This window comes from Mus caroli, chromosome 5, assembly GCF_900094665.2.
Source record: "Mus caroli chromosome 5, CAROLI_EIJ_v1.1, whole genome shotgun sequence".
Classification (NCBI taxonomy): Eukaryota; Metazoa; Chordata; class Mammalia; order Rodentia; family Muridae; genus Mus; species Mus caroli.
In genome coordinates, this window is record NC_034574.1 from 65,436,006 (window position 1) to 65,445,953 (window position 9,948).

The 9,948-nt window shown below is 49.0% G+C and overlaps 1 protein-coding gene across 3 annotated transcripts in view; it reads right to left on the reverse strand.

Moving 5' to 3' along the window:
• The window catches only part of Corin (corin, serine peptidase), a 201,519-nt gene extending 192,122 nt beyond the window's left edge, over nucleotides 1-9,397 (reverse strand). Inside the window, exons 1-2 of one of the 3 annotated variants that reach the window (XM_021163653.2) lie at nucleotides 9,202-9,397; nucleotides 8,714-9,095 (exon numbers count right to left, since the gene is read on the reverse strand). In XM_021163653.2, coding sequence (XP_021019312.1) covers nucleotides 8,714-8,980 — 267 coding nt within the window. In that variant the 5' untranslated portion in view covers nucleotides 8,981-9,095; nucleotides 9,202-9,397. Of the gene's footprint in view, nucleotides 1-8,713; nucleotides 9,166-9,201 lie in introns of those variants that run through there. The other 2 variants (XM_029477597.1, XM_029477598.1) reach the window with 2 other exon arrangements.
• Nucleotides 9,398-9,948: the final 551 nt, after the last annotated feature.

Genomic DNA, 9,948 nt, shown 5'->3' on the forward strand with positions numbered 1-9,948 from the left:
TGTTGAAAATGCTGTCTTTCTTCCACTGGATGTTTTTAGCTCCCTTGTCGAAGATCAAGTGACCGTAGGTGTGTGGGTTCATTTCTGGGTCTTCAATTATATTCCATTGGTCAAACCTAGGATAGCAAAAACTCTTCTCTCCCCAATTAAGCCACTTGTCAAAAGAGATGATAGCTTTTATCCAACTTCCTTTTTTTCTGCTATATACTGTACCCTACTATGAAAAACCTCCCTTCCCTGTTTAAGTCAGTTAAGATATAGACTGAGCTTTGCCATCAAAGGCAGCAAATGAATCAAAGGAAGAGCAGACTCCAGCCTAGGGGTTGGGGGAGAACAGACAGGCATCTAGGCCATGGATACCTGAATCCAAGCCACGATGAAGCAGCTAAGGGGAAAACATTCAGAGATGACCTGAAAAGGATGCTAGCAGTAATGTTTTAGTGACGTGTTGGTTTCCTATCCTGTGCTTACAAATTACCACAGGCTTGATGAGTTAAAGCAATGCCCTCTTTTCTTCTGAAGGAAGAAGCCTGAAATCAGTCTCACTGGACTAAGTCACGGCATCCTCAGGACCGATTCCCTGGGGTACTGAGGGCAGACTACCGCCTGTCTCTTCAAAGTGCAAATACAACCTGGCTGTCTCCGTTTCGGGTCCCCTCTTGCTTGGGGTAGTGTCTGATCCATCTCTTTTTGTTTTAAAACCCAACCCATCCATACCCCCCCCCCTACATCTGCAATCATCTTACTGTCTGGCAACACCGACCTGAGGCCTTCTTCTCAGAGGAGTTAAGTAACGACATCTCACACAAGCCCACATAACCGGGGACGGGCTGGCTTCTCAGAATCAACTTATCCAGACCTGAAGGCCTCCTTTTCCCTGATTCCGTGTCAACAGCCATTGAGTACCGCTGCGTTACTCAGTGAGATGCGTGCTAGCCATGAGCACCGAGAACTTGGAATGTTGCTGGTTTGAATTTATACTACATAGGAGACTTATGAAGCATAAGGATTGGTTACAAGAAAAACAAGGTAAAGTGTTTAATAATTATATTTACTACATGTTAAAAACTATAAAACGTTGGAGATTTGGAGCCAAAGAAAATAACTACTAAAATTCAGTTCATCGGTTGTAAGCTCAATAGACAATATCTGCAGGGCTACTGTGTTTCTATTGGACGGAGCCCACATACACTTCCAATAGTTTTCGCTTTTGTCTTCCTTGTGGGAGAGACTTGTCTTTGAAAAGCAGTGTTTCTTCTTTTAATCTTCTCCTCGAGGACAGCTGACTCTCCAACACCCATATTTCATATCAAGAGAGATATCATTTTAGGGCACATGCAGCTAAGTGTATCAGCTGGAAACAATAACCACAAGGAAAAATGTTACATCTCCCCAGCGGCTCTCAAGGCCTTGTTCCCAAGTCCTCTCCCCGTGTCTATGGAGAAGTAACCTCTCTCAGGGATAGGAACTTTTCAGAGGGAGCCCAGCCAGATGCCTATGAGGTAGAGAGACTTAAGCGCCCAAGGCTGCCTGGTAGGAGAGATCTTCTGGCTCAGACTAACTAAGCTTGCTCTTCATAAGGAATTCTTTCATAGCCAACCTTCCTAAATTTCAGAGACCTCAGAATTCTCTCTGTCTCGTGACCTGATAATTTGGCTCCTTTGCTATTCCGAGGACATCTTGTTTGTTATCTCCTAGTTCATAAATTTAGATTCGTAGCTATTTAAGGAAGAGCAAGTACCAAGTTCCTCCTCGGGGGTACCCTCCAGCACACGTGTCTCCCACGTCTTGATTCTGGGACATGTGGTGAAAGACTCTGTTTTTGTAATTGCTCCATCTTCCTTCCTCCCAAAACCAGTGCATAGGTTCAGTTCTGACCTGTAGCCAAAGCAGGGACCCTCAGAGAAACACGGGCTGTGATGATCGAAACTGACTGCCAAGTTTTCTCTGATTGGGTTTCTCTGGATGCTGAACGGACAATTTAGTTCTTGGCTGAGGCTCAGGATAATAAGCACTAGAAAACACTCACTGAGAGGAAAACCAACCTGAAGGGGTGTGTGTGTGTGTGTGTGTGTGTGTGTGTGTGTGTGTGTGTGTGCCTCTTGTCCAGGCAGCCCTCCTGCAGGATTCTCCACAACCCCTTCCCACAAAGTTCCCGAATCCTCCCTTGGAATTTCCTAAGGGACGGTAGGGATAAGGTCACCTCTTGTTCTAATGAGGTGATTCTGGATTCCTGATGGGCCCCTAAATAGCTTCAGGATGGGGCCGGTTGCCAGAAAGACCAGACCTTGATTAGAAGCTGGCGGTTTCTAGTCCCCGTCCCCAAAGGGGGTGCTGGGGATCAATTAACAATCAATTGTGCCTGTTTAATTGAGCCTCCTTAAAAGTTTCTGGATGCTGGGATTTAGACTGCCTAGCTAATGCATCCTCGTGTCATACCTGTTACACCCAAACCCTACTGTATCCCTTTTCCTGGCTGTTCCTTCATGCCCTTCATCATAGATGAAGGTCTCTCTGAGCTCTGGGAGTTGTTCTACCTCTTGCACCTGAGGGGTGGGTGTGGGGTCTCCCTGGCTTATAGATCATCAATCAGAAGTCAGGCAGCTGGGGACCTGCTATCAACGGGTGAAGGCAGCTTGAAGGACAAGCCCTTTAACTCCAGGGAAACTGTCAGAATTGAGTTGAATTGTTGGCGTTCTCTGACTACCTGACAGTTGGTAGTCAGGTAGTCAGGTAGTCAGAGAAGTGGCATTATAAAAATCTGGCGACAGGAGGAGAGAGCGCCTGTCCGCTCATCAACTGTCATGAAGGTCAAGGTAGGAGAAGAGACTAAATGGCAGACGTACCCTGCTCATTTCCCCCACCACCATCACCACATTAAAAATGCAGCTCTCCGACACAGTTCACACGTGAGAAAACCAGGGCAAAGAGAGGTTAACTGAGTCTTGCATCCATTTCTTGCTGAACTCTCATTTCTGATCTCACTTGACTTGGGCAAAATTGTCTTAAAGGTAAGAGAAATATTAAGTAAGCCCATGTCAGGTTGGCTTCCACGACACACCCCAGAGGTAGAGCCTCCTGCCTGCCTGAAAGATGAGACTCTGAAATGGACAAAGGTGACAATCAGGTACCATCGAGATAAGCCTTGAAACACTCAACAGAGGATTTCCGTCACTGGATTTCTCAAGGTCAGCTTCTGGGGGGGGGGGTGGAGCAGACAACTCAGCGGGCAGAGTACCTAATTAAATCATCAGTTCCAACTAAGAGAACGAAAGAGCACAGAGCCTGAGCACAGAGCCTGAACACTGGCCTAAGACCAATGCGCAAAAGGCACCGGGTCATACAGTCTAGGGCAGAGTGCTCTCTGTCGCTGTGCTCACCTAGGTCAGGCAGGCTGCCGTAGGATCTTCAGCCAAATCTCTCTTCCCTGCATTCCTGTTGCAGGATTGATTGCTTCGTTAGAAGCTGAGCTTCCAGAGTGCACAAAACTTTATTTTCTTATATGCCCAAGTGTCTAGTTCCATGCCTGGCATTTAAGCACTTATCAACTGGATAGGAGAACCTGTTCCTCTCCGTGCCAAACTATGCCCAAGAATTCTTCAAAGATCTCACACTTGGCTTCTATCCCCCACCCCTGGGTAACTATGTTGTCCTAGTTGGAGAAAGTCACACCAAACTAGTCACAATATCGATTTTTCACCCTATCAGAGGTCATGGAGTCCCCAGGTATGAGATCCTGATATTGTCCGACTGGACACAGTGGTGCCTGCCTGCAATCCCAGCACTTGGGAGGCAGGGCAGGAGGATCACAAATTCAAAGCCAGACTCAGTGCTACATGTGGTCCTTGAGTCCAGCCTGGGCTCCATGAGACCCTGTTTCAGAAAATCCAAGGCAAAAACAGAAGTCTCCTGATGTCATCTTCTCTAATTGGCTGCAGGGGCATTGTAATGACATGACACCTCTGTGGTTTCAGAGAGAAATGTGGCGCACGGTGGCAGAGGGCTTTTCTTTAGAACTTCCCTCAGCTACTGGAACTCTTCAAATGTCACTGACCTAAAGGACCCTGAGCTAAGCAAGCATCCAAATGGTCTTTACAGCCTGCCCTTTTATTTTCAGTCCCCGCTCCTGAGTCAGCCTGGTGGCTCAATACCATGCCTTCTCCATGTGTGTCACACTGAGTTCTTTCCAGTATCAGCACTTCTGGTGAACGGTGACACAGGTCTCCTGCAGGACCTCTCCGTACCTTCTGCCAGTCTAATTGGGAACAGCCATGCATACTCTGAGGGACTCGATATAAAGAAGCGTCCCATAGAGGAACTGATGGGATAGAACTGCACCAGCGTTCAGCAAGGGCTAGGAGTGAGACAGAGAGAGCAGCCTGTGCCCCAAGGCATCATGGTCCTCTTTCCTAAAAGCTAGAGAAAATCTTGGGGTGGTAACGACCAGAGAAAGGGCCCCACAACTCAATGCTCAGAGCTCCACTCAGCAAGAGAGCTCTTATATACAGCAAAGCATCATCTTGCTCCCACATAGTGACCGCTTGTCTGCAAGAGTAATAACCTCCATGTGCCTTACTTAATCTAAAGCTTATTTGTCTGAGCAGAATGAGAACAAACTTTTAGGAAGTAAGAAATGCAGGCACATTAAAGATACAATCATATGGGGTCTAGGTAAGCTGCCAATCCTATGTGACGGGTATCCTGAAAACAGTAGGACAGATATGTAGAGGAGGGCATGTGGCAATCTAGACAGAGACTGGACTGACACGTCTATCAGCCAAGGAACTCAGAGAAATATTCCGAAGCCAGAAGAAGCTAGGAAGACCTAAGGGAAGGATTCTCCCATAAACACTTCCAAGGGATCAAGGCCCTACGGGCACCTTGATTTCAAATGTGTGAGCCCTAAAACTGTGCCCACACATTTTTCTGTTGCTTCCATTTTATCATGGCAGTCATTGGAAACTACTCGCTAGGTCCAAACTGACTGTGGCCACTCACAAATCACTATCAGGTACCCACTGTATACCAGGCATTCTTATAACAAAGGGCAAAGACCATGAAACATCTCTGCCTTTGAAAGCTGACATGCTAGTACAGGGGGAAAGAGGAAAAAAAAAAAAGAAGAAGCAAAATGCAGTTTGCCCAATGATGATGTGTTCCGGAAGGATCCAACAGAGTGAGCTGGGGTAGCCATTTTCAGCCTACACAAACCAATCACTCAAATGGATTTTGTGCCAAACATCAAACTCAATATTCTGGTGACTTGATTCTTATAAATACCGGTACATCAAGGAAGGGGCTATTTGGTGATGAGAGACCCCACCCTTGAAGCAGAGCCTGTTCCTAAGCCAGGAATGCCACAGTCTTGACTTGAGGTGTCAGAGACATTTGTGGAATTAATTGTGGTGATGGCTTCAGGGACACAATTATTTCAATGTCTAGTTGTATATACGAAATACCTACGATTTTTTTGAGCATCAAGACCCCAACGAAGGTTCTCTCAAATACTTAATGAGGCTTTATAGAATGTACCAAGTATTACATATCGTTACTTGTAATAAATATTTCCTTTACCACATGGTATCCTTGGAGGTGGAAGCAATACCTACTCCTCTTCCTGATGGAGGAAAGAGACTTGGCAAAATGACTTGCCGTGGCCACTATTCAGCTGCTCTTAAAAACTGGAGCTAGAGGGGCCAGCGAGATGGCTCAGCAAGAAAGGAGATTGCCCTGCAGTGCTGGCAACCAGAGTTCCATCCCTGGGACCCACATAAAGGCAGAAGGAGGAAAACCAGCTCCCCAGAGCTATCCTCTGGCCTCTGCACACATGCCGTGGCACGCCTGACCCCACACCACCATGCACACATCCACAATAACAATAGATTCGTTAAAACTTGGAACGAGTGAATAAAATTAAAATAAAAACATGAATAAAATAAAAACAGGTAGATAATTTTAAAAAGTACTAGAGCTAGAAGTCTGACATCAAAGCCATGTTCTCCTTCATAAGCAGTGCTTCCGTGTGGCACTTTTTTCATTCAACAGTTCCTGTATTTGCACCAGAGGAAGGGAGAGGGGGAGGGGATTGGAGACGGGGGGGGGGTGCGGTGGAGGGAGAGACAGACAGACAATGAGACAAAGAGAGACTTAGAGGAACAAGCAAAGGAGTCTGAGTTTACCTGACCTCTTAGTGGGGACCTAGAACTTTGTTCATTCCCCCTTAAGCCAAGCAGTATGGCTGCCCATTTGCCTGGGTAAAATAGATGGTGCAGATGGGACAGGGATGCATACTTGTTGATGGCAGGACAAATCATCACTGCCTGTCTTGGGTGTTTTCAGCAAACAGTTGGTGTCACAGCACTTCCTAGTCCCCAGGGAGCCCCTGTGACAGCCCTGGGAGAGACAGATCTTTGTGTTGAAGGACACTGGGGTACAGAGAAGCCAGACAGGAGTAACAGTATCATCTCCAGGTTGAAGTTGCACAATGAGGGCCAGGGAGAGCAGAGTGTGAGGCTGATCCCCTCTCTGGAGGCACTGCCCTCCTGTCTCCCTCTCAGTGGAGGGCGTCCACTGTCAGAGAGAGACAAGAAACAGGCTTTAGTGGCTGCTTTCTTTAAAGGCTCAGATGCCTTGCCTTGTTGATGCCTGAGGATATCTAACACACACACACACACACACACACGCACGCACGCACGCACGCACACACCAACCCACCAACCCACCAACCTTTTACCTTCACTTTGCCTTAGACATTGGGTCTGCTTCCTGCTGAGCTCTGCACACAAACATGCAACTATTTAAAGAATGTCTATCTGAAAATGGTCACACGGGGGAGGGGGGTGGCGGGGGGATCGGCTCTAAATAAATCAGTATCTCTTACTCCCCTTCAAGCCTGAAGCACAAGCCCGTTCTGTACAGACAAGATGGCACTACCCTCCACCAGCTTGTATGATTCCCTGTTCTATATTCCCCAGAGTGGCCCCTCAAAATCCCCAGTGGCTATGCTGAAACCTTCCAGAAACAGCAAGCTTCACAGGGAGACCAGCCCAGGATGAGACCCACCCCCTACACAGGAACAATCACCTCTCTGTGGAAACTGAGGCCATGCCTCGATGTCTTCCCTGGAGCATTAGACCCCGAACAAAAATGATCATCACCCAGAGCACCCTGGGCCTAAACACACTTGTGTGCCCCTCTTGCCCCTGCCCGGACATTTCCCTATTCAATCCTGAAGTTAGTGGTACCTCCCCCTCTTTTGTCTTTTCAATATGGCAGATTCAGAGGCCTCCTGTCCACTCTGCTATCACTGAGATTTCTGCAACATTGAGGGGAAAGTTTATGGAGGAGTCAATTCTGGGTCTTCAATAGCAACAACAACAACAAAATCCCCATTCTTGGAAATCTACATGGAGAGATTAATAAAGCATTTCTTCTGTCTCCCTATCTCACTGGAAGGACAACTTAGGTTTTTATTTGTACTGCAATCCTATCCCATATGGAACTTTCTGGAACGCCCCCCCCACACACATACACACTTTGCAGATCCCTAAGGATTAAGTTATTCCAAGTTCCACTCACCCTAAAGATACTTCATACAATAAAACCTCTTATCGTCATCAGGAGGAGTCTGCAGGTCCTACCTGCTCAGCTGAGCACCTACGCAGACATCAACCCCGGGTCCCTGGTTATAGAAACTGATTTTGAGTGTCATCTCATACAAAACTAGTGGGTATCGGGGACTGATGAATGTTGGTAGTATCCTGACTGACACGCCCCCAAAAGCCTAGTTGTTGTTTGTTTGGGAGGTTTGCCAACATGGTTGCAGCACTTCTAACTTCAAAACTCTGCCAAAATGAACCCTTGAACAGCAAGCAGCAGTGAGTCCTAGCTTGGCTCTCTTATCCAGTGGGGTGGTACTCTGGTGTTCTCTTGCGGACTTTCGTGTCCATCAGTAGATTCCTTCCTATCCTAAAAATGGAAAAACCATAAAGCACAGACATGGACGTAGAGACCCTTGGAGCCTGGTTCTGTGAGCCTTCGCAGCACGAAGTTCTGAGAAGTTTCAGTGATTGGGAATTACTGGGACTACTTGCTTGAGAATCTGGAAACTGAGTCCCCACCTCGGTCCCCAAAATGGGAAGCTGCGCAAAGCGCGCCCACTGCTCTCCCGCCTCTAGAGCTCCAGCCCGGAAGTCCCGCACTGAATTCTAGCAGAACCTTCCAGGACACCGCCTTGGGATGCTTTCCTAACTACCCCTCTCTCCCTGCTGACACTGACTGATTCTGGCCCGCCTATGAGCAGCTGATTCCAAGACCCTAAGGACCCAGCAGATAAGGATGGCTGCAACCTAGACTGGGTTTCCTGAGGCTCAGGTCAGGGGGACCCTCTGCAGTGCCCTTCCTTTTTCTCTGCAGATTGTGGCAGCAAGGCTAACACTTCCCAGGACTGCGGGAGGAAAACCGTCCCAAACCCTAGCAGCTCCAAACCCGCGCCGCAAACCGCGGACAGTGCTCGGTGCGCCCGGGTCCGGTACCTGTCCCAGAGTAAGTTCGCAAGCCGGGGACCCGGGCGTTTCCAGCTCTGAGTTGTGCGGTGCCAATGCATAGGGCCATCCCGGGGCATTGACTGATCCCCAGTGGGAGACGCTACTACAAATGGGATCTAGTCACGGAACTAGTAGCAAGGGCGCGGGCAGTAGGGATGCAGGCTTACGTCTGGAGCAGGCGGGGCTCCAAAGCAATCCTTCCAGCTGCCGGGAGCCTGGAACTTGGACCCGGAGAGGAAGCCACGGGTCCCCAAGGGGCCAGGTCCGACGACTCCACCTGCAGTCTCCCCCGGAACCCCCGCGCAGCCAAGCCCGTTCAGTGTACGGAGGGCGGTGGTTGGAGGGACTCTGCAGGAGAGGTAGCATCGCCCAGGACAAGAGCAGCGGGCTCTCCGCACCGAGCTGACCCGAACGCTGAAGGAAACCCTGCCCATGACTGCCAGCGTCTCCGACGCCAAGCCACAGGAGTGAAGGACCGTCTGCCTGGGACTATAGCGAGCCACTGAGAAGTCTGCGCTCACTGACCTACGGACGGGAAGGAGGTGGCACCTGATGAAGGGAGGAAGGGACAGGGAGAAAAAAGGTTGACTCTGAAGTCACCAGGACTCAGGCCACGCGACCTGTGTGCTGGAGGAGCGAGGAGGGTGGATCTTACCCTCTTTGGGGCGTCAGCTCGGCGGCTGTACTCCTCCGGAGCAAGGGCGGGGGGCCGTTTCGTGAACATATCTTTCTCCTCTGTCCACTCTTATCTCGGTCGCTTTTCTCTGCTCTATGGATCTCGAGGAGAGGCACTACGGGTGTCTTTCTCCTCACTCGGAGTGAAGTTATACTCAGGGGATGGGAGCCCCATATTTTGTCTGCTGGGCAGACCCCACCCGCAGACCACTCCCTCCCTTCACTCACGTCCCTGGGCCCTACCCATAACCCTTAATGAGACAGTTCCTCCATACCCACCCCAGCCTTCAAAAAAGTTATTTTTCTATGGCAGATGAGAGCCAAGAGTCTACTACCCCCATCCTCCACACCAGGAAAAAACCAAACAAACCCTTCAACTATGGGGCAGCAGCTTCTGGCCTTTGTTGAGGCCAGAACTTTGTTGAGTAGTGTAAAGGGCGGCTCTCCTCTGAACTCTCATTAACACATCTAGAACAGTCTATCCCCTCATACAGGATTCTAGCCAGGCAAGTATCAAAATGACTGTCTTCAGGCACTAGCGATCCAATGACAAGTTTGTTGTGTTCGAAAAGATGTCAGGTTTCGAAGGCAGGCATTATTCGCGTTACACAAATTGCAAATCTGTCTTCTGCTACAAGTTGGTTGGGGGAGGGGGGGACTGCGTTGCTGTTTGAGCTTCATGGGCCAGGAGAACTCGAGCCTGCGATTGTCTGACAAGAACATGCCC